Genomic DNA, 23,385 nt, shown 5'->3' with positions numbered 1-23,385 from the left:
ACTGCTGGGAAGCAGGATCCCGCCCTCGGCGCGAGGCACGACGGGAGTTGAAGTCCGCCGCAGTCCATGATCCCACGCTCCGCGGCCCAGCCCGCGACCCCGGGACTCAGCCCGCCGCCCCGCCCACTCGTCCAGCAGACGCGAAACGCTCCGAGGCCCCAGGCCAACTTTCTTCTAGTGCTGCCTGGGCAGCTGATGGCGGACACCCACCCTCATGGCCCCCCACCCCGCCCCTGCTGAGCCCAGGGACTGCCCTCCTTCCCACCTCACTTCTCGGGGACCCCTCGAACCTGCCCCCCGCCCCCGGAAGCAAGAAGCACAGGACCATGGGCACAGGGGCCTTCAGGGCCAGCAGCATCTGCAGCTTTATGCGCAAGGGCGGCTGGGCCAAGACACTATAAAACGCAGAGGAATGGGGAGCAATTTCAAGTCCTGGGCAGGGGCAAAGGTCACGCAGAGAGGTCACTGTTGTCAAAACGCTCCTGGTCATACACTTCAGCCACAACCTTGCGGCCAGCGAACCAGCGCCCGTTGAGGGCCTGGATGGCCTTGTGAGTCTCAGAGGCCATGGAAAACTCCACGAAGATCTTGACAATGATCTCGGCATCATCCTCCTCGCCCTGCTTCTCCTGGTAGATGATGACACGGTTGACGGCGCCGAACTTCCCACACTCCTCGGTCACCTCCCCCTCCAGGTCGTCGTCGATGTCCTTGGGGTCCACCATGTTGCGCAGCACCATCACTGTGGACTGTGGGGGGGGGGGGATGGGGGGGGATGACAGCTGAGCGCCGAGGCTACTGGGCCGCACCCCCCCCCCCCCCCCCCCCCCCGGCATCCCCGCTGCCCACCTCCTGCTTGCGCAGCAGCTTCTGCATGACCATGTGGCGGGCACTGCTACCCGAGATGCTCATGTGCTCCTGCTCGCTCAGCATCTCTGGCCGCTCTGACTCGGGAAACAGCTCCTCCTCCTCCTTCTCCTTCTTGGGCTCCAAGAGACCCAGCGTCGGAGGGCTGGCGAGGATGGGGTTCACCACTCCCACAGAGGGGATGGTGACTGGAATGGGAGGCCGGGCCGGGGTCACACCTGCAGCAAACCCACCAGGTCCAGCAGTCACCTCTGTCCTTCTCAGGAAGGAGCACTCAGCCTCAGCTGGTCTGCCCTGGGTGCAGAGGACTCTGCCTGGAGTTTGTAGGCCAGGACACTGAAGGCAGGTGAAGGTAGCAGCCCAGAGAGGGGCAGGGGCAGGAGGGAAGCCTTGACCCACCCAGCCTCACCTGTGATGACTCCCGGGGCCTGGGCAGCCATGACAGCCTGGGGCAAAGCCCCCAGGGGCTGGGCCAGAGTCAGTGCAGGGGACACCAATCCAGGCGTGGCAAGGGTACCCAGCACCGCTGCTCCAGCCACTGCTTCCTGCAATCCAAGAGGCCACCACTTTCAGTCCCCAGCCTGGCTGCCTCCACTCCACACTCCTCAGAGAGCCAGTCAGTCCCCAAAGGACTGGGGGCATGTTGCCCAGGAGTGAACCCACACAACTGCATCAGCCCTCACCTGCGCTGTAATCTTGGCTGTGGCTGCAGCTGCGGCCACAGCAGCAGCTGGCGGGAGGCCTCCAGGTGTAGCAGGTGTAAGCAGGGGCATGGGGGGTGTGACAGCCTTGCCCACCCGCAAATACTGGCCACCCAGGTCAAAGAGGTTCATGGAAGACACGGCATCTTGAGACGACTGGGCCTTCTCATACTCTGCAGGGCGGGAGCAGCGGTGAGGGCCAGCCATGGTGTGGGGTGGGCCTTAGGCCTGGCCCTGCCTCAGCCTCCCCAAGCTCACCAATGAAGCCATAGCCCTTGTGCTTGCCGGTCGTGGGGTCCCGGGCCAGCGTGCAAGATTTGATCTTGCCGAAGGCCTCAAACACGCTCTTGATGTCATCGTCCGAGAGGTCCTGGTGCACGGAAGCCACGTAGATTCGGTTGAAGGCACGTGCCTCCTCAGCCAGCTGGTCTATGATTGGCTGGGCCTGTCCTATGTTGCTGGGCCTGCCCACCTAGGGGAGAAGCAGGGGACAAAGAGCCTCCGGTCAGCCCAGGCTTGGCCACTTCCGACTTCTGGAGGGTGACTGGATAGAGCAGGCCATGCGCCAGTCCTTGGGCCCACCTCCCTGGCCCTCACCTTGATGTTCCTGCCGCCCAGCATCACTGAGTTCATCTGCTCCAAGGCCAGCTGCGCAGCTTCTGGGACCTCGTACTCCACAAAGGCAAAGCCCTGGACACAGGGATGCGCTGTTAGGCCCGGATAGCCCCAGGTTGGGGGTGGGGCAGGACAGAACAAATCTCACCTTGTGCTTCATGGTGACGGAGTCCCAGGACATGTCAATGCTCTTGATGGGCCCAAAGGGGGCAAAGGCCTGGCGAATGGTGTCCTCACCCAGCTCATAGTAGATGGAGCCCACGTAGACCCGGCACATTATGGCCAGTGCCCGCTGCCGCTGAGCTGCCATCTGGAGCAGGACACAAGGGGAGAGAGTGCCACTGGCTTGTGATGGGGTGGCAGGAGGCCAGGCAGCCCACTCCCCTCCGGGCCCACCCACGCAGCAGCACGGTGCAGGCTCAGCCCTTGTAGACAGGGAGGTTAGGGTCAGCAGGACCCTACCCCCAGGAAGGAAGACCAGGCCCAAAGACAGGACACGGATGCCCCCTGGCCCGTCCAGGTCCCCAGCAGACTGGCAGCTAAACTGACAGGTGGCCGGGAGGCAGGGCTGCATGCCCTCCCACCCCGCCCACCCCTCCAGTCTAGAGGCCAGGAAGCCTGGGCTTGGCGGGTGGTCCTCCCAGGGTCCTGAGCAAGTGTTTTGACAGAAGAGGGAAGGGGGAGTCGTCCAAGCTGGAGGGACCCACTGGTGTGGAGGCAAGAAGGGGGACAGAAGACAGGGCAGCTACTGCCCAGAAGAGACCCCAGGGGGGAGGTCAGGAGCCCAGACTGGGGCTCCCTGTAGAGAGAATGAAGAACAGCTACTTGTGCAGGGCCAGCTCAGGTGGGGACTCAATCATCTCAAGACCCCCCGTGCCTTGATCCCCTCACAAAATAAGAGCTGCCTGGAGCCCACGCCTGCACCCTGAAGGGCCTGGCCCAGGAGCATCGCGTGGTGACAAGCTAGCCAGGCCTGGGGCAGGCCCTGCCTCTGCACTGGGGGGCTTGGCCATCGAGGTTAGCGACCTCCCCATGCCCTCAGGGAAGGGTTAGCAGCCAGGCCCGGGGAAGACACTACAGGCCCAGGGCAGAGATGACGGGGCCCTGGCTCTAGCTTCTCTATCAGCAGGGGCTCCCCTCAGCCTCACAGAGGTCCCCACGACCAGAGGCCAGTTTCCCTCTTTAGACACCAGCTAGCTTAGTATAGGCTGGGCCTCCGCTCCCTCAAAGAGGAACCTTAAAAAATGGTCGAGTTCCCCCAAAGCAGGAATTCCCCCAAATGGGACTCCCTCCTCAAACTGGGCTCCCGGCAAATAGACCAAGGACCCCAAAGGTGGAACCATGTCCCCTCTCACACAAGGTATCTGAGACATGAAACCATCCACCCCTCAGGTCAGAGTTCCCCAAGATAGAAGCATGTCCCCTCTGCAGTGGGAGCTGCCCAACAGCAGGCGGGCCAAGAGCCCTCTCCCTGGTGTCACCCCACAGACAAATGCTTCCCAGAGGGGACACTGGGTCTGTGTGGCCCTTGAGGACAGGACCTCGTCTCCCCTGTGAGAGCAGCATGTCCAGGGATGGCCCCGGAGAAAAGGCCACGTTCCCTGGCCTCCCCAGCCTGCCTCTGGGGGACGGAGGGGTGTCTCCTGTCCATGGCAGCCAAGGCCGTGGCCACCACCTCCTCCCTGGCCCGCTTTGGTCACGGCCTCTACCCCTTGCTCACAGCCAGGCCCAAGGCCCGAGTTCTTGCCCTTCCCTCTCTCACTTGCTCGGGTCCCTCAGACCCCCCACCCTGTCCATCCATCCTCCCTCCAGGGTCTGATGGGGCCAGGAGTTAGCACCCTTCTCTCCTCAGGGTCTGACCCCAACCCAAGAGCCAGGCAGCCTGGAGACGGGCGGAGCTGGAGGCCTGGGTGGTGCCCGTGAGTGCAGGCGGCACGGGTACAGGTGGGCCTGGCGTGGGCAGCTACCCTCCTGGCTGGCTGCCCTCCGCAGTTACCTGGCCCTCAGAGCAGATGGAGGCCTCCCCGGGGCGGTCCCAGGTGGGTGCCCGCCCACACCACTGGCCCCGCCATGCCTGGCGCTCTGCTGCGCTCGTCCGAGCTGGCGGGCAGGGCCGGCTCGGGGAGCAAGGTCCCCAGCACGCGGCTGCACTGCCCCCCTCTAGCCCTGACTAAGGACATGAGCCCCGGAAGAAGTGAGCATTTCTATTGACCGATTGCAAAGGTGAGAGAGGATCTCCAAAGCCCATTGTCACTGCTGCCATCTGAAAGACAGTAAAGACAGAGTTCAGTCTGTTGGAGCCGAGCAGTCTCCCGCTCTTGTCACACCTCACGCAGACAGCGGCAAGGCCCGGAGTCCCCGCCCTGCCGAGAGGCCCTCCTGCCTTCCCACATGGCCGGCCAGTGGCGGCTGCCGGCACCTGCCCAGGGGGGCCTCAGAGCCCCAGGTGCCGCTCCCCGTAGCCTGGTCGGCCGGGGCAGAAGGAAGGGAGAGGGGAGCGAGAGGAGAAGGGGCGCGCACGAGCGTGGGGCACAGCCAGGGCGTTACCTGGCGGCGTGAGTGACTGGGGCTGGGCAGGGGGCGGGGGCTCAAGGCCCGGGCAGCTGTCGCCCTCATCGCAGCTTCTGGCCACAGGTCTACAGCAGGGCCCCATGGCGGCCCCCCCAGCCTGTCCTCTCAGTCCTGGGCCCCAGCCCAGCTGGTCTGGACTCACTGCAGGGGTGGGGCCTGACCGCTCTTAGCCGAGGCCACGGGGGGGGCAGGGAGGAACGCCCCCACAGGCTGCACCGTCAGTCGGAGAAGAGGAGCTGGCTCGGGGAGCGGGCAGAGGTACAGAGGAGGGGCGGGGAGGGGCTGTGGGTGCTCAACAGGCAGGTAAGGTGGGGCCACTCGTGGCTCAGGGAGGAACCCGGGTGTCCCAAGAGGAGTCCTTGACAAACCGAGAACCACAACACCTGGTGGGGACGGCGCAGGCGCAGGAGGAGGAAGAGAAGGAAGAGGTGGCGGGGGGTGCGAGGGCGGGCGGCTCACCTGCAGGTTGGTGAGCTGCTGCTGCTGGTGCGCGATGGTCTGCTTCACCAGCACGCTCTTGATGCTCTGCTCCATGGCGTACTTCTTGGCCTGCGAGAGAAGGCGGTGAGCAGCACTGGGGGGCCCACCTGCGGGGAAATGGGCCTTCCTCCACCCCAGTGGGCTCCCCGCAGCCAGGCGCCCTGGGAGGTACCCTCTCACCTTCTGGAGGGCCTCCTGCTGCTCGGGCGTCAGGGGAGGCAGCCCCAGCTTTGCGGCTGTGTTCTGCCCGTTCTCCAGCTTGATGGAGTCTGCCCCCTAGTGGTGGGGAATAGGGACGTCATCAACAACCAGCTCAAGACCTCCCGCACGTGGACCCAGGAAGCCTACCCCACACCTGTCTCCAACTGCACACAGCCTCCAGCCCATGCCCTGGCACACACTTGCCTATGTGGCCTAGAGGCTGGTCTCCCCAAGGACCCACGAGCAGGTCCCACACTGAGGCGAGCAGCTACCTCACGGCCCTGGGTCAGCTGGAGCGGCTGCAGCGCCCAGTCCACAGTGGCCTCCTCAGGAGCCACCAAGACAGGTGGCAAGGACTGCAAGGGGCCCAGCCCTTGTGGCCAGCCTGACCCAGAACCTCCGCCCCATGCCGTGCAAGAGCAAAGCCCTGGCTGTCCTCCGAGACAAGGGGGTGGGGGGCAGGGCTCCTCACTCCAATGGCCACCTTGTCATGGCCCCAGATGGCCCAACTCAGCTTCCCTGCTGGGGAAGAGTTCCAGGAACCACTGAAGGAGCACGTATAGGAAAGGCCCCCCACCCCTGTGCAGCACCCCATACCCACCCCTCATGCTGTGCACACCACCCAGAGTGACTGAGATGTGCTCCCAGGACACATAGCCCAAGCAGGGCTCCAGCCCCTCCAATGAACTCCTCCCTGGCTCTGTTTAGCCTTCTGGAAGGAGAAGCCAGAAGCAGCCCAGCCATGGGGGGACCGAAGGACAGGGCACCCACCAGCACCCTCGCCAGGGGAGCCGAGGGCCGAGGAGGCGCTCTGGGAGGGGCAGTCCCAGCCTGCTGCAGACCAAAGCAGGCACCACTAGGACTCCGTTTGTGTTCCTGTCACAGTCCCTCTCCAAGCTGTGTGCGGAGGGAAGGGCACAGCCAGGGAAGCAGCAGCACAGCTGCCAGGCCCAGGAGAGTGCAGGCGTCAGGCGTCAGAGCGCGCCTGCCTGTCCACCAGCTCAGGGGGCCTGGCGCTACCCAGGAACTGCAAGGAGAGACCACCACTGGCCCCCCTAGAGGGGGTATTCTGCGGCCCCCAGCATAGGAGTGATGATGGTCAAGGACAAAGGAACAAAGGAGTCAGAAAGGGGCCGGCTGACCCAAACCCCCAAAGCCGCCATCCTGACCAGCATAGGGTCAAAGGGCAGGAGGCCCCTCCCCTGGCAGCCCAGTCTGGCCCCCTGAGGCTTGTCCTCTCCACCCTTGGCACTGGCCCTGAGCCCAGGTCTCCTTAGCGGGAGAGAGGCCCCAAAAGCCAGGGGCTGCACACAGAGCAGGCTGTCACCATGGTCATCAATGCCAACCCCCACCAGCCCCTTAGAGACTTTTCAATCTCCTCTTTGTCTTGCTAAACAAAAGGCTCTTCTCCCATGACCAATGGCCGGCTGCACAGCCAGCCAGGACTGGGAGGGCCGGGTGGAGGGACTCCCTGCCCCTTGCCCATCAGCTGCAGCCCCCATAGCTTCCCAGGATCCAGGCTGCATACCTCAGCCCTTCTCCAAGTGTGCTGAGGGACCCAAAGGCGGGCCCAGCCCCAAAAGGCCCCCTTGTTGAGCCCCTGGAGGCAGGCGCTGCCATGGCGAAGCACAAAGCACCCCATTGCCCAGTGACAACAGGCTCCCTCCACCTCCCACAGGACGCTGCCAAGGGCCAGGCGCCGGAGCAGGACACAGTCTGCCCACACCCGCCCTGAAGCCCAGTCCTCCTAGACCTGTGCTGTGACTTGCATGTTGTTCTCCTTTGCTGTCTGATTTAAATTAGAGATCTGCAATGAAATGTACTCTGGCTCTCAACAGCACTCTGCATGTTCTGGAACAGCAGGCCACCCCTTCTGCATGACACCAATGGCTCAGGGTGCGCTCAGCTGAGCATCAGCCCCCTCTTGACCATCCTTACCCTCTGCCTGGCATCTGGATACACTCAAAGCTGCGACCCACCAAAGCAAGAGGTGGACACTTAGGGGAGAGGCAGGGACAAGGAAGCTGGAGCCAGGCCTGAGGCTGGGTGGCTGGGGGGTTGGGAGGGCAGGACAGGCGCCTCTGCCCAGAAGGCAGAGCAGAGTGCCTGGGGCTGCTTCGGCCCTGCCCCCCGGCCAGCTCTCTCTGGGCCCAGGGACGCGTAGCAGGCGGGCAGGCGGGCAGGCAGGTGGACAGGCGGGCCTGAGGGCGAGGATGCTTAAGGTCAGTACCTGTGGCGGTTTCCATTTGTCTCCCGCTGCCACCACTGCCGCCGCCGCCGGCTCGGACCCCCCTCCTTGCTGGCCATTGACCTGCTGTAGGCAGGAAGGAGATGTTGTCACGGACAGTCATAAGACCCACCCACCCAGGCCCTCTAGTTTTCCCTAGCTAAGGGCTAAGTTCCCCACTGACAAGCAAGGGGGGCTGGGCAGGGGCACAGGAAGGCACCAGTTCTGGCTTGCCCCCGAACATTTCTTTCTTCCTTTTTTAAATTAAATTAAATTTTACTTATTGACTGACTTTAGAAAGAGGAAAGGAGAGAAACAGCGATCTATTTGCTCCACTTATTGAAGCATCATTGGTTGACTCTTGTATGAGCTCTGACCGGGGACTGAACCCGCAACCCTGGCGTATGGGGATGACACTAACCAACTGAGCCACCTGGCCAGGGCGCCGCTGAACATCTCTGACACCGCCCACCGCACCCTGCCATTGCTCTCGCACCTACAGCTGCCCAGGGCCTGGCACAAGCCACAGCAAAACAGGGGCAGCCAAGTCCCCAGAGGGAACAGGGTAGAGAGAGTAGAGAGCCAAGAGAGGACAGTCTCTCCTGATTCTAGACTGGCCCTCTGGCCGCCCAGCTGAGGTCCTGAGATCAGTTCCTTTCCCGCAAGCAGGACAAGGGGCACCTCTCTAGTGCCCTGCACATGCGCCTGGGCTGGCCCACAGCTCAGCATCAGCCCCGATCCTGTCCACAGGCTCTGGGCAAGCCCGGGCCCAGGCCCCTCCGGAAGAAACTTCCAAGGAGGACTGCCCTCTGACTGGCAGGGCCAAACAGGTGGTCTGCGTGTGCAAGAGCGGCCCCAGTGGTCAAGTTGTCCAGGGCTGTCCAGCTCCGAGGGCAGCCGAGAGCTTGGTCACCCCCTATAACCCACATCCAAAGGGGCCAAGAGCACTGCCATGCAGAGCGACGGACGGAGCAGCTCCCCACATGCGTGAGCATGGAGGTGGGGCAGAGACAGGCCGAGGGGAGCAAGCAGGCAACATCAGAAGGCTGGGGCCTTTGTGGAAGGGCCCCGAGAGCTGCTCCCCCTTCTCTTGAGGCCTCATGGCAGGAACCAAGGGCAACGCGCACTCGCCCAGTGCCCAGCTCCAGGATGAGACCCACAGACACGCAGGCACAGAGGGACGGCCATGCCCACCCTTGAGAGCCCTGGGCATGAGGTCAGAGGCTGGGAGGGCTCAGCTAGAGCACGTCTCAGGCACTCCAGCCTCAAAGAAGGGACAGCAGCGCAAGCCTGGCTGCCTGTAGACACACAGTGGCACCGAGGCTGTGGCTGTCCCAGCCCTGCGCCTCGCCTGCAGCTGCTCCACACTGAGCACCACCGCTGCTTCGAAACAGTGCCCTGGAGAGTGAGAGAAGGAGAACCACTCGGACACGGCCACCCGTGGGTGCGCAGCAGCGGAACGCGGGGCCAGTCGGACCTGGCCACCCCCGGAGCACACCTAGGGCAGAGGCTGCCGCCCAAGGCCCACAGCAAGAGCTCACTCTGGCCTCTAGGACGCTGTCCACATGGTCACCTTGAACACACATGCATAAGTAACTTCCTGCTCTCCTAAGCTACTGGCCGCAGTGACACAGGAGCCAGGGCAGGGCTGAGAGCAGACGTCTCAGAAGAGGTTTCCTGGGGCCACTGTGCTATACCCTGAAACTAAAACAAAACAGTACTGAATATAAAAGTGTGACTGAAAAATAAAGTCAAAATATTACCAAAAAAAGCCCCAAAGTGTCTTTGTGTATATATATATATATATGTAAAAATATATTTTTAATTTTTAAAAAGATCGTATTTATTTTTAGAGACAGAGGGAGGGAGGGAGGGAGGGAGGGAGGGAGAGAAGCATTGATGTGCAGGAACCCACCAAGCAGCCACCTGCCGCACGCCCAGAACCCAGGTGTGTGCCTCGACCGGGAATCGGACTGACTGCGCCACACCAACCAAGGCCAAATATGTTTTTAGTAACCGCGAACTAACAAATGTGGTCCTGGTGGTCACACTTCAACAAATAACATACGAATTATCTCATCACTGAATAGGTATGTTAAAACCGCGCACGTCACAAATGAACTAGTGTCCGTGAGGGGAAAAGAACGAAAGGAAGACTTTCCAGAAGAAGCCAGACCACCAGAGACCCGACCAGGACACCCTGCCCAATCCGGGCAGATACCGAGCCTAGTGTCCTGGTGCCGGCAGACACGGGGAGCCTGGAGGGATGGTCACTTGTCCCCACAGGCAGTCACATGCTGTCACCCTCTGGCAGTGGACACAGAGGGCTTTGCCCTTCGGCCCCGGAAAGGAAGGCAGCGTGGCCCCAGGAGTCCTGGACCCAAGCTCCCGCCCCGCCCCTGCTCACAGCCCAGGTTCCAGGATGGTTTCTGCTAGAGACCCAGCGAAGGGAAGCGACTGTAGGCCTCCCGCCCCCAGGCTCTGACCTCAGGCCCGGCCCCTGGGGCTGTGCGAAGCACTTAAGGCAGGCCCCGGCCCTGTCAAAGCTCGGACAGCACCGCGGCCTTCTGCCTGCCCAGGCCCTCGCCAGTTCCAAGCCGGGCACCGCAGACGCAGCAGGGACAGACGGGGACGAGGCGTGCTGGCCGGCACCGCCGAGCACGGAGAAGAAAACGCAGGGCCCGGTGGAGAGTGACGGGGAGGCTCCCTGGGAGGGGACAGGTGGGCTGGGACCCCAGAAGAAAGCTCCTGCAGAGGGAGCCCAGGGAGTGCCCTGGGCTGCCAGGGGAGGGAAAACGGACCAGCGAGTCAGAGGGGCCCGGAGCATCCAGAGGCCGGAGCCCGGCTGGGAAGGCCGCCAGGCAGCAGGCGCAGCTGAGTGAGCGGAGGCACGTCTGCGCCTTCCCGTGCTCTCCCCTCCCCGGGTCACCGCCAGCCGGTGCGGGGCCGCTCCAGAGCCCGCGTGAGCGCCAAGCCACAGCCCGGGCCGCAGCCAGAGCGGCTCGGCCTGCACGGACCACGAGAGAGCACAGGACAGCAGGGACACAGGTGGCCCTGCACAGACGGGCGGAGGGACACGCATGCGCAGCACGCACACCTGCTGACGTGTGCTAACCCCTCGAGAACGTTCGGATGGGCCGCCAACACCCCCACCCAAAGCCGCAGCCCACGGCCACCCCCGCTGCGACACGCCCTGCCTGGCACGGTGCTGCAGCCCAGACGCGCCCCAGTTCAAACCTCGGTCCCCAGGAACACCGGGCGCCGCCGAGCCAGCCTCCAGCGTGGCCCGAGGTCCGGCCCGGCCCCTGTGCTGCTCTGTGGGTGCTCGGGGAGACGGGGGCCCCTCTCCCTGGCCGCCTCCTCCCCGTCTCCAGGAGCCTCGGTCCTTGTCCCTTAGCCGCCCTCCCCCTCGCCTCTCAGCTCTGCCCGGCACCCAGGACTGCCACCGAGTCCTCAACGCTCACATCTTTTCCAGCTTCCCTTTCGCGAAGGCCAGTCGCTCCTGTGGCCTCCACAGGAGGCAGGACCCGCGGAAGGGACAGTGAGGTCAGCTGCGGCCTCTGTGCCCCCGGGAGTGAGCTTCCGGGCCCTCCAGCCAGCCAGGCAGGTCAGCCCCCCGCTCGGCGCCTGGCCGGGGCCGCCTAGTGCCCCCGTGACCCTCCCATGCCTCCCCTGTCAGCCCAGCCCCTGGCCCGCCGCACCCCCCTGGGCGCGATGAAGGGCCCCTGTGAGGGCTCCAGGAGGGGGTCCGGTACGTAAGCCAAGGGGGGCGGAGGCAGGGTCGGGGGGACTCCGGCCGGGGCTGCTGCGTGAGCAGGGGTCCCACCGCTCCGACAGCACCGGCTCCACACGGCCCTGCGCCCGGCCCCCCCGGGCACCCCGCGTAAGGCGCCCGTCAGAGCCCGAACAGGGTCCCTCGCTCAGCGCTGAGGAGAAAGTAATACGAGAGAGCACGTCCGTCCCTTCCTGGCCGGGAGTGACGGGACGGGGTCCCTGTCCGCCGGTGACCACTCCGCCGCAGACCACCAGCGGACAGCAGCTCCTCCGCTGCGGATGCAAGCAGCCAGGGCCCCCGCCCCACGGGGCCTGATCCCGCCCGCACGAGCGGCACTCCCCTTCACACAGGCGGCAGGAGCCCCGCCTTTCAGTCAGGGCCACCGGCCCCCTGGCTCCGCTCGGAGGATGAGACTCGCCGTGGCCTGGCGGGCGCCCCGCGAAGGCACCGGGCTCGGTGCGCTGCACTGAACCCAAGACGCGCCTCGGGCCCGCACCCCGCGCGGTAGTCCCGCGCCCGTCGCCGGAAGTAGCTGCCCGCGGGCCGGAAGTAGCAGCCCGCGGGCCGGAAGCTGCGGCTGCGGCCCGGACCCCCTCGCTCCCGTTCCGCCCCTGCCTCACGCGACCTAGGGACACGGGGCCCTGCGAGCCGCCGCCACGTCCCTGGGGGACCCTCGGTGCCCTGCGCGGGCAAACGACCCGTTCCCGCCAGCTGAGCGGAATCCCGCGGTCATGGGGAGCTGACTTACGAGAGCTATGGTTGCCGTCGCCATCTTGCACCCGTCGCGGCCGCAGCGCGCGCCACACGCTCCGGCTCCCTCTGCGGTCTCGCGCGATGTAGGTGCTGGCGGAGACCTTCGGGGAAAAGACGGAACTATCGCGATAAAAGGCCCTTGCACCCGCGACGAGGAAGGAGAAAGGAACGCGCTTCCAGAACGGAAGGGTCGGGGCCGGGGGCGGGGCAACGGGCGGGGCCAGGGCCGGGCGCGTGCGTCGCGAGCGCGCGCCGCGGACCGAGGATTCGTCATCCTCCGTCCAATCAGTCGGTCCCCGCTGCTCCGTTTCTTCTCCTCCTTCACAGGAAAACTTAGGTGCTGTCCCCCTGCTCGCACCCAGAAGCAGGAGGGAGCAGGCCCTAAACGGCCGAGAGAGGTGACAAAATCGCCGTATTTCGAAGTCAGATCTCGAAGTCAGGGTGCGCCTACCAATGGATAGTGTGTCCTTATTTAACGGGCAACGTTTCCTCTTAACTAGTGACTCGTAAAACAGTGGTGCATCTTACAGCCATGGCGTCGCAGGCTCCATGACGCACAGTCGGGAGAAATGCGACCTGCCCGAGGGGCGTGCACTCAAGCGTCCCTTAGTCGCTCAACTAATGCCTGAAGGCCCGAGGCGTGCCGCCCTGGCCTCTCGCCACCTGTCGCACCCAGTACCGAGACCCTGACCCTGAAGAAACCACATCTGTAAGCTCAGGCCCCGAGGTTGTCAGCCCGCCAACCTCTGCCTGCCCGACGCAACGAAGTGTCTCCCCCAGCTAGATAGGTCTCTTCTCAACCCCGGGAAAGTTTAAAATGAAATAGAGGCATGGATAGTTAAACATGGCAGCGTATTTTCCTCATCTTCCTCTCCTCTAAAAACGGTGGGAAAATGATTCCATAAAGGCAAAAACCCGTGAGAGGAGGAGGTGGAATATCGTGGCGCTGAAGGAAGGTGAAGAGAGTGACGGCTTTGGCGGGCTGCTGTTGCGTCCCAGGGATCACGCGAGAAAGTCCACTGGGGCAGGTCCTGCTGTGGAGGTAGGCGGGTAAGTGAGACTCCTGCCCTTTCCACCCCTTGGCCCTGGCTCTGAGTCTGGCCCCCAGCACACAGCTACGGGGGTGGGGGTGCTCCGGAGATTGGCCTGGCTAGGTCCCTGCTGTCAGCTCACCATGCAACAAGTCCCACCGCTAAGATAACCTCACTCTTAAATGCAACCGGGCAGCCTGGGATCGCCAACACCTCAAGAAGGGGAAAAAGACAAAGGAAAAGGGACTCAGAAGGAACAAAGACAATAAAGCAAGAAGAAAAAAGGAAAAAGTTAAAATTATGTCCTTGGAGATAGTGGAGAGGTATTGCATCCAAAAACAAGAACAAGAGGCTATAAAGAAAGATCGTTGCGCAAACGAGAACGAGAACTTACAAATTTTTTAAAAATGTAAAGGAAAATGAACAATTCAGTAGAAGGGTTGAAAGAAAGCTGAGATCTTCCAGAACGTGTAACAACAAAACCAGATAGCTAGCAAACAGAAAATGTGATCATTATCAAGCTGGTCAGTGTTCTCCGGTGCTTAGATCTGGTCTGGCACCTCTGGCCTCCGTATGGGGGGTGGGTGAAGGGGCAGGTGGCTGGGGTTCGAGTTCCTCCACTACAGGTTGGGAGGCACCACACTCACGCTGGCAGTTTCCCCTGTGAAATTGATATGTAATGTGGCATTCAGAGTCCTTGGGGCTGAGCACTGTTCTCATTACACACCTGACCTTGCGCAATCCTGAGAACAACCCCCGGAACAGATACTATCATTATCCCCATTTTCCCAAATGAGGAAGTGAAGGCACAGACCAACATCACGTAGCAGGAAGGAGCGGAACGGCTCCAGAGCCTGGGCCCTTAGCCACCGCATATTGCACCTCTGAAAAGACTGGTCCAACGTCTAAACGACAAGAGTTCCAGAAACTAAGGAGAGGGAAGAAATCCAGAAAAACAAGCAGAGAAAAGTTTCTAGAACCAAAGGGTTGGGGTCTCTGGACAATTGATGGAAGACATGTCGCTGAGAATTTCCAAAGCACCGGGGCAAAGAGAAGATGGAGAGAGGGAGAGTGGGGTGGGGGGTAGGGGGCAGAGAGAGAGAGAAAATAGACAAAGGGTCAGAATTCAGAAAGGCAGGGAGTTCTTGGGACTAGAAGAAAATACCTTCCACATCTTGACTCTCAACTAACCCAACTTTTGTACCTGGTAACGCCAACAAGCAGGTGTGAGGGAACAATAAGAGCAAACAGGCAAAGACTCCACAACTTTCCAAGCGTCCTCTCCCAGGAAACTTGGGGGATGTTCTTCCTCAAACAGGGCACTCAAGGAAGGGGAAAGCATAGGATCCAGAGACCAGAGGAGCTCCAGGATGCTGGTGAAGGAGGAAGCCATGCTGACAGCTGCTGCAGAGGGGCCAGAACAAGCAGCCTGGGGCAGGATGGGCACGGCAGGGGCTCCAGGAGAAGGTGGAACTGAGCAGGCACTTATGCGACGGACCCCAGATATTGAGAGGAAGTTCATCCTACTGCAGGAGAATGTGAGGATGAATTGAGACGTATAGAAAATGAAGTAAACCCCCAAAAGGGCAGTTATTAACTCCAGGAAAAACAAAAAGTTGTGCAAGGAAGCAAATACAATCCTTGAACACCTTGTTCTCTGCTAACACCTGTGGTAATGAAGCTGTAATAAAACCTATCACACTGGGATGATACTGGGTCAGGGGATTGAGGCCAGTGACCCCCGTTTCCCTCCAGAGGACGCCAGCAGGGGACACTTAATGTAGAAAAACCAACAAAAAGCAGTAAAAGCATGTGTGTGGTTTTGTGAACAATGGGCTTTAAGTGCCTGAAGAAACAGCTGAGACTTTGGAAAGGGTCAGGGTTGGAAACGGCATTTATTGTTTACTATTGGCCTAAGGGGAAAAACAATCCACTTTTTAAAATAATATGCATATAACTTGGAAAAGGTAAAAGTTAAAATGAAAACCTCAAAATAGGCTTGATTAAATGAAGCAGTGGTAGTATTTAGAGTTCTGAGTTCAGTTTAATCACTGGTAAAATCTGTTATGCATTTGACATCAGACTGTCTAAGTCAATGTGAAGCAGACAGCTTAGCATCAGGATTTCCAACTAGTCATGTAGGTAATTTTAGGTTGAAGGGTGTGAGAATTTGAATAATTTTATAGCGTGTTGAAATGTTTACGATAATTTGAGTCACAATATTTGCACCCTTTATTTGATGTGCCCTGGTAAGTTTGTTTTGTCTTGGGTTTTGGTTGGGGTGATGTGGTAGGTGGAATAATGGTGCCCCTCCCCCTGAAGGCGTCCCTGCTCTAATCCCCCGAACTTGTCGACGCTACTTTCCAAGGCCAAAGGACCTGAACACGGGGATTATCCAGGTGGACTCCACCTGTTTACATGAAGCTTTTCTGGCTGCAGAAAATCAGACTGCTGGTTCATGAGAAAGACTCAACCTGACATTGGTTGCTTTGAGGATGGAGGATGGGGCCACGAGCCAAGGAATGCAGCTGCCTCTGGAAGCTGAGAGTGACCTTCAGTTCACAGCAGGCCAGAACATGGGGACCTCAGCCCTACCACTGCAAGGAAATGAATTCCTTCCCTGTGCCCACGCTGCGCCTGACACCGCAGGCCAACAGCCAACCGGAAGGAGCAACAACTGGATTCTCCCCCAGAACCTCCAGAAAGAAAGGCAGCTGGCTAACACCTTGAGTTTAGTTGGTGAGACCTGGGCCAGACTTCTGTTTTAAGCCACTAAGTTTGTGGTAAATTCCTAGAGCAACAACAGACAACTGATACAGTGGTCAGCTTCCTCAGTTTGGCATTTGAAATGCTTAAAAAGAACCCTGAATGCACTACATTTACACATGCAATTTAAACTGTTTAAGAGTGCTTCCATTTGAAAGTGGAGGGGAGCTGGCTCAAGATAAGTCCAGGGCAGTGAGGGGCGGCAGGCAGGACCTGGGGAGGCGGCTGCTGCAGGAGGAAGTGAGAGCGGTCACTGCGGCAGCGGCGCGGGGAGGAAGCATAGCGATGCGCTGGGAGGACACCTGACCTGGCCCCTCTGGGCCCGGGAAGATGGGAGAGAAAAGAGCCCTTTGGAGGGCTGCAGGGGCCAGAAGTGTCCGCAGAAGGGGTGGCACTGAACATTGGATGGGGGTGCCGGGAACTGGGGCTTCTTGCAGGGTCTGCAGTCTGCTTCTCCCACCAGGCTATGGCCCTGCCCAGCCCCCAGCACCGTGCCTGGTGCCTGTAGTGCTTCACCACTGACTTAAGCTGGGGTTTCCTTGGGGGGGGGGCGCTGAGCTACCCCCCAATCGTGGCCGCCTGCAGGGTGGCCTCCCCATTTGGAGGGCTCCGTCACTGACCAGACAGCCTGGGGGTGGGAGGTGGGACTGTCGGCTGACCAATGGGGGCTGTGGGAAGGAAGGGTGAGCGGGGAGGCAGGCTGGGTGGGGGCATCCTCATCCTAAGCACGTGTGCGGCCTAATCATGCCTCCCATCCTGCTGATGGGCTCCCTCATGGACCCAACCCCACCTCCCTCAACCCCAGCCAGGGCCTCTCAGCAGCTGTGCAAGGCGGAGGAGGGGTTCCTCAATAGCAGGCGTGGGGGCCTCAGCCCAGACCAACGCCTGGCTTCCCAGTGCCAGGGGCCAGGTGCACGTCACAGCTGAGCTCCGCGGTGCTTGAGGAAGGTGCTCTCCAGGAAGGCAGCCAGCTTTGCCCGGTCATCCTGCAGGGCGGGAGGCTGGCATGAGGGGACTGGACCGCTGCGGCCCAGCCTCCACCCTTCAGCCTCCCAGCCCGGCCACACCTAGCCTGCACACCTCGTGGACAAAGCCGTAGTGCACGAGCTCAGCGGCGAGGTCCTGGGCGCTGTCGGCTGTGGCAGGGGTGCAGGCAGGGGCGTGGGGGACGAGGCGTGAGGCCATGGCGTCACCGGAGCCCACCCCAGCCCAGGGTCCCAGCCGGGTCCCGGCCCCGCCTACTTGGGAGCAGGTCGTAAGTGAGCTGCCGGTGCAGCCGGTCCTCCAGCACCAGAAGCAGAGTGAGCTGCGGAGGTGAGAGCACAAGGTCGGCTCCGCTCGCCGGCCGCCCCGCCCCCGCCCCGCCCCGCCCCCCCGGTGTTCACCCAGCCCGCTCACATGCCAGCGCGCCTTGTCCTCGCTTCTCTCCAGGTTACACTGCATCTGGATTACCTGGGGCGGGTGGGGGCCCAAGGTCACCCACAGAGGCTCATGCTCAGCAACTGAGGAGCAAGAGCGGATACACCTCACAGGGGCCCGAGGGACAGTACGGACTGGAAATGGGGACAGTCTCTGAAGGGAGCTGAGAAGGCACCTCTCACTGCAGGATGAATAGGAGTTTTCACAGGTGGCGGGAACACCAGAACAAAGAGGGGACTGTGGGAAGCAGGCAGAGGCAGAGGTCAGCAGGGCTGTGACAGAGCAGAAGCCCAGGACGCCAGCAGGACCAGGCCTCAGAGTGCCCAGCGGTTGGTTGGCTGAGAACCCCCATGATCTCTGTGGGCAGCTCTGGCTCTCAGGACGTGAGTTCTGGCTGCAGTGGGTGGGGGATCAAGAGGAAGGAGGCCAGGCGGGGGCCGGTGGAGCTGCGGGTGGGGAACGGAGGTGGCCCAGCTCTGAGCAATGACCAGGATAGGCATCCAAGGGCAAAGCCAGAGCCTCTGGAGCCAGTGGGTGTGGGCATGGAAGGGGGAGAGGGAGGGTCTTGGCCAGGAGGGAGCCTTGCAGGAGGAGGGGTTGGGGAAATGCAATGCAGTTGGCGGGGTGCTGGAGGAGACACAGGACAAATGTCGGGCATCAGCAAGCCAAGGTGGTGGATCAGAGGGCGGGGGGAGATGAGATTCCCACACAAAGAAAGACTCTTGGAGCAGGTGGGATCAAGGGGGCAGCTTGTATATGCACAGGCAACAGGGGTAAGGGAGGGGTATCTGCAGGGGGCAAGGAGTCTCTGGGAAAGGGGGTATTCTAGCTTTTCTTAATACCCCCCAGCCTCCACAGAGGGGTCAGCCAGGACCTGGTTTCCAGCAGCCTGGAAGAACTGGGCTGGGGAGACTCAAAGCCCAGGCATGAGACGCACACCCAGCTGGGCAGTAGACAGGATGGGGGGCTCACCTTTCTGGTCTCCAAGTCAAAGGGTTCTGGCGTTGGAGTCTTGGCCTTCTGGGCCTCCTCTGGCGGTGGGGCCAGCACTCGGGGCAGCCCCAGGGGCCGAGCAGCAGCAAAGTTCATCAGCGGGTAGATCCCGTTTCTGGGGACACACTGGGGGTGGCTGGGGGCTCAGACCTGGCAGCTGCCTGTTCCCCAGCCTCACGCCAGCTCTCACCTGACATCCTCCAGGAATTTGTCCAACTCCAAATAGGAAACCTCTGAGTACCTGGCATGAGAAGCACATGAGAGCAGCCGGCCAGCTTGCCCTGCCAGTGAGGTGGGACTAAGTGGGGGCTGGCCAGGTGGCCTTGGGACTGTAGCTGCTCACCGCCACTGCAGAGGGGGCCGGGAGGGTCGGGGGATCTCCGCCAGGACTGCATGTAGGTCCACGGACTTGGTCTTCTCCTCCACCACGTTCTCAGGCATGAGGTCTATAGGCCACAGAAGCACTCAGGGTGGCGAACCCTGAGCCACGGGCCATGCAGGTACCCCCTTCCTCATCCCAACCCCAGCCCTCCACCCACTCCCGGGCCGCCTGCCCCTCACACTGGTGCTGGATGAAGCAGTGAGCTGCCAGGAGCTTCAGCGAGTGCACCTCAAAGAGCACACGGTGAAAGAGGAGGTTGTGGGCAGTGGGCCGGCGGACGGGGTCACGGGCCAGGCAGGAGAGGATGAACTCCTGGGGGCATGGAGAGGAGAGGCCGCGGTGCAGTTAGGGGAGTCTCTTGGCTCTGGGCCCACAGTGTGAGGAGAGGAGGCCCTGAGATCCCCAGCCCCCAGAGTCCAGCCCCCACGGAGCCTTCATGCAGCAATGTGCATAGGGAGAGGCATCCTGGAGAGCAGCAGGCAGCCAGGATCGGATCCTACAAACAGAACAGTCAGGCACAGAGCCCAGATCTTCCCGCAGCCCTCACAGACATCCGGGGGGTGGGGGGTAGGCGCTGTCATCCCCAATTCACAGAGGAAGTCTGCAGAGTGTCAGCAGACCAGCCCAGCCCCAGAGGTCATGTGTCCCTGCAGGAACCCACCTGCCACAGTCTGCCCCTCTGCCGGTTGTCTCAGCCACACCCAGCTCCAGAGGTGACCTTGATGGGTCCCTGCCCCCACCCCCATCCAAGCCTTGCACAGCCTCTCTGGACTATCTTGGCTCCACTGCCCCAGGAGCCCCATCCAGGCCCATCACTTCCCTCCCCCATTCCCAGAGGCCATGTAGTTAAGCCAGACAGTCCCCAGACTCTGGCCAGAGAGGCTGTGGATGCAGCTCCCATCCCGTATGCCCTTTGCCCACCCTGCTGCCCACCATGACTGCCCCCCCACCCAAGCTGGAACCACATTACCACTAGCCTGTGCCCTGGAGACTTAAATGGATGGACATGGAGTCAGACAGACCTGGTGCAGAGAGTGGCTCTACTACTGACTCTGGAGCTGTGGGCAAAGTACTTAGCCTTTCTGAGCCTCAGTTTCTTCATCTATAAAATGGACATCACCATACTGCCTACATACTATGTCTGTTTTCCCTGATGTTAAGATGTGTCCCTGGAGCTTCCAGGTCCTGGAACTGGGCATGCAGCCCAGGTCCAGCCCTCCTGGCAGGGGGGCCCTTGTGTAGTGGGCCTGCACAGGCCTCAGCAGCACGGCCCGCTGCACCTCCAGGCCTGCCTGAAACCCTCACCAGCCCTACCTGGAGGGGCAGGCAAGCTGCTCACCCGCATGTTGGGGTCACTCAGTGAGTGCCTGGCACGAGCGATGGCCTCCTCTGTGACCCGGGTGTCTCCGTTGGCCTGGATTTCCAGCACAGCCATCTGGAGATGGGGCCAGGAGGTCAGGCACCGGCAAGTGACCGCACAGGAGAGGCCAGGGCAGGCAGCTGGCAGGAGGCCAGGCCAGAGGGCCATGGGGCCAGTACCTCCAACGCGCACATCCCGAAGGAGAAGATGTCCACAGCAGTGCGGTCGGCAACCTCTGAAAGAGGGACAGAGTCAGCACGGCATGTGGGGCGACAAGACGCTGTGCCGGGGGCGGGCCTTCCGAACTCACCGCCATACTCCGGGGGGAAGAAGTGCAGGTTCCGAAGTTCCTCCTGCTCCGTGTGGATGGGGCTTCGGAGGTCATCTGGGAGTGCTAAGGCAAGCGCATGGATGAGCTGACCGGACCGCTCCACGGCCCTCCATCCCCCAGGGTCCCCACGCACCATTGGAGAAGATGCGGTGCCACACTGCGCGGGGAACAGGGGAGAAAGAGCGGGGTCAACATGCTGGCCTTGGATGGCCTCGGCCCTTGGTTCCCGTGGGTCCCCCTGCCCCGCCCCGTGCCCTGCCCGCACCGGAGCCGATCTTGATGAGGCCGTTGTGCTGTATGAAGATGGTGTCACTGGTCAGGTTCCCGTGGATGATGGGAGGGCTGCAGGCATGCAGAAAGCTGCGGCGAGGGGCGGGGGGGGAGAGCAGGCAGAGCTGGGTCAGGAGGTGCCTGGGAAGCAGGGCGCGCGGGGCGCGGGGCCAGGGGTGGGGTGTGTGCCGGGGAGCCCACGCCCTCACCTGAGAGCGGACAGGATCTGCGTGCACCAGCGCTTCCAGGCCTGTCAGCAGACGCACTCCGTCGGACCGGCGGGAGAGGTGGCTGGGCCTGTGGTGTCCCCACTGTGCCCCTGCCCCAGCTCACCCCCCTCCCTGTTCCTGTCCCCGAAGTAGCCCCGCACCGTCTCTGTCCGGGACGGTGCCCAGAACCCTCCTGTACTCCACACCCCCCTGCCCACTCCCCATACCCGGGCATTCATGGCCTTGTGGTTCTTCTTGGTCTTTTTGAGGAACTGCTTGAGGCTGCCCGAGGACACGTACTCTGTGATGAAGATGACCTGTGGGGCGCACAGGCTCTGGGGCTCTGCCAGCTGTCGCCCCACCCTCCGCGCCTCACCCGCCCCTGCTGTGCCCGGGGCTCACCCGCGCGCCCGCCTCTGAGGCGTCCAGCCAGTACTTGTGCAGCTTGACGATGTTGGGGTGGTCAACCAGCACCAGCTGCTCAAACATGGTCTGGATCTTCTCCTGGGAAGTGGGGGGGTGGGGTGGGGGTGCGGTCACGAGGTGGTCACAAGAGGTGGGAGGGAGGGGATGCTGCAGGCCTCACCTCGTGTGCAGAGAAGGCCTTTCTGTCGCTGAAGTGCAACTCGTTCCACACCACCTCCACCCCCTCCTCCGTGTCCATGGCCAGGAAGGTGCTCTGGACCCCCGGCATGTTTCCCTGGTTCACCTGGCGGTGGCGGTGGGGATACGCGTGTGCTGGTAGGTGTCGGGGAGGCAGTGGGGACTTGGGCTCTTCCCACACCCTCCTCGGGGGCTCAAGCTGGTGATGAAGGTCCTGGCCTGCTCTGGGGGGAAGCTGAGGGCTCCCAGGGGATTCGGAACAGGTTTCAAGAGGTTGAGGATGGCTCCAAGGAGGCCACTGGCTGGTTCCAGAGGCATGGGGAAGTGATCCTGCCTGACGGGCCCTTAGAGAATCAGGGTTCCTTACCAGGGCATGAGGGCCAGGCCAAAGGGGTGCAAGAAGGTCGCCCACTCGAGGCCCCGGAAAGGGTTCAGGCCTCCTGCTCCCCAGCGACTCCTTCACCCGCTCCCCCCAACCCCGTGCCCACCTGCTCCCGCCGCTTCTGCCAGCGGCCACACGGGCTTTCCTCCAGGATGTCGCTCTCATCTTCACTCTCCTCCTCCCGCTCCCGCTCCCGGCCCCGCCTGGGCGCCGGCTCGGGAGCCGCCATGGCTCGGCGGGCCAGGCCGCCACACTCCGTGCGATCCGCGGCCGCCACTCCCCGCCCGCCCTGGCCCGGAGCACAGAAGCACAGCCGAAAACGGAGCTGCCGCCGCTTCAAGCCCTGACCCGGGCTCCGGGAATTGGGCGGCGCGGGTGCGCGGCCGGGGAGGTGGAGTCCTCCCGCCCCTCCGGAGCCTCCTCCTCCGGCTGGAGCGGGAGTGGAGCTTCCCCACGGAGGGCCGAACCCGCGCGGCTCGGGGAGAAGGCCCCGCCCCGGCGAGCCCCCACCTCGGAGCCACGCCCGACATGAGGCCCCACCCCTAGCCTAGGCCCAGTCCATAGGACCCCAGCGCTACTCAGGCTGCGCCCCGAATAGGCCACACCCATTCGCGTTTAAGACTCCGCCCCGCAACCCCCGCCGAGTCCGCGCCCCAATTCTTGACCGGGTCTGGTTTGAAGCACCACCTTATATAAGGCTCCGCCGCGGACTAGGCCCCGCCCGTTCATGGCTAAGGCCCTGCCCCGCGACCCCCGCCCGGGTATAGAACTCACCCTTGAGCCCCGCCAGGTGTAGAACTCGGCCCCATTTAGGACGGCCCCGCCCCTTCAGGCCCCGCCCCGGCCTGGGCCTCACCTATGCGCCTCTACGGCCCCGCCACAGCCAAGAGCCCACTTTAAGCCCCACCCCCATATAAGGCCCCGCCTCTTCGTAGGCCTCGTCCATTCCTGGCTAAGGCCTCTCCCTGTGATCCCCGCCCCTGGCACGCCCTCACCCTCGAGCCCCACCCCTCGAAGTGAGGCCCCGCCCACTCGAGGCGGCTCCAGGAGGAGCGGAGCTGTCCAGGGCCCGGCCTCTCCCTTCTCGCAGCCAGGGCCGCTGTGCAGCAGGACCCGGACCAGCCCGAGCCCAGCAGCCCAGCTTCAGGGGATCCAGTGCCCGCGTGAAGCCGCGTACGTCGGGGCCGCCCAGGGCGCGCGGCGGCCTGCGCAGACCGGGCCGGGCCAGGAAGACCCGGGAACCGACCCAGCTCAACTCGGAGCTGCGCGTGCTTCCAGCACCGCTTCCTCACCGCAGTCCTGTGGCCCACATCCCAGAACCCGCGGTTGTCTCCGGGCTTCCCCCGGGTGGACCCAGAGTGGAGTGGGGTAGAGGGCAGCTCCTGGGGTCTGGGAGGCCAGCTCCCCGCTGTGCCCCCTCCCGCGAGTATGCGTGGGCAAGTCAGTGAA

The 23,385-nt window shown here is 62.4% G+C and overlaps 2 protein-coding genes across 8 annotated transcripts; both read right to left on the bottom strand.

Annotated features, from left to right (window-relative positions):
- Positions 1-341: 341 nt before the first annotated feature.
- Positions 342-12,352, bottom strand: PUF60 (poly(U) binding splicing factor 60). Of its 6 annotated transcripts, none has more exons than XM_090283182.1 (12): positions 12,186-12,352; positions 7,666-7,749; positions 5,415-5,510; positions 5,214-5,303; positions 4,396-4,446; positions 2,332-2,493; positions 2,166-2,258; positions 1,827-2,040; positions 1,551-1,741; positions 1,277-1,412; positions 850-1,085; positions 342-749 (listed from the first exon to the last, which is right to left on the bottom strand). In XM_090283182.1, exons 1-12 carry the CDS (start codon positions 12,207-12,209, stop codon positions 450-452), a joined length of 1,677 nt encoding a protein of 558 aa, XP_090139308.1. In that variant the 5' UTR covers positions 12,210-12,352; the 3' UTR covers positions 342-449. The 6 variants fall into 6 exon arrangements, with proteins under 6 accessions (XP_090139308.1, XP_090139303.1, XP_090139309.1 ...); XM_090283177.1 differs by having other exon boundaries at positions 7,666-7,746; positions 12,186-12,272; XM_090283183.1 differs by lacking the exon at positions 4,396-4,446.
- Positions 12,353-16,107: 3,755 nt separating this feature from the next.
- On the bottom strand, positions 16,108-22,415 carry NRBP2 (nuclear receptor binding protein 2). 2 transcript variants are annotated; one of them, XM_090283222.1, is made up of 18 exons: positions 22,043-22,198; positions 21,538-21,660; positions 21,354-21,455; positions 21,179-21,268; positions 20,952-20,992; positions 20,738-20,832; positions 20,606-20,629; positions 20,452-20,535; positions 20,321-20,376; positions 20,121-20,216; positions 18,961-19,093; positions 18,743-18,845; positions 18,590-18,640; positions 18,379-18,514; positions 17,386-17,439; positions 17,230-17,293; positions 17,068-17,123; positions 16,108-16,973 (listed from the first exon to the last, which is right to left on the bottom strand). In XM_090283222.1, the coding sequence occupies exons 1-18, from the start codon at positions 22,163-22,165 to the stop codon at positions 16,905-16,907; spliced, it is 1,500 nt and encodes a 499-aa protein (XP_090139348.1). In that variant the 5' UTR covers positions 22,166-22,198; the 3' UTR covers positions 16,108-16,904. The 2 variants fall into 2 exon arrangements, with proteins under 2 accessions (XP_090139348.1, XP_090139347.1); XM_090283221.1 differs by lacking the exon at positions 21,538-21,660 and having other exon boundaries at positions 22,043-22,415.
- Positions 22,416-23,385: the final 970 nt, after the last annotated feature.

Source organism: Furipterus horrens, unplaced genomic scaffold (genome assembly GCF_987537825.1).
Source record: "Furipterus horrens unplaced genomic scaffold, mFurHor1.1.pri manual_scaffold_7, whole genome shotgun sequence".
Classification (NCBI taxonomy): domain Eukaryota; kingdom Metazoa; phylum Chordata; class Mammalia; order Chiroptera; family Furipteridae; genus Furipterus; species Furipterus horrens.
This window is presented reverse-complemented; position numbering and strand designations above follow the sequence as displayed.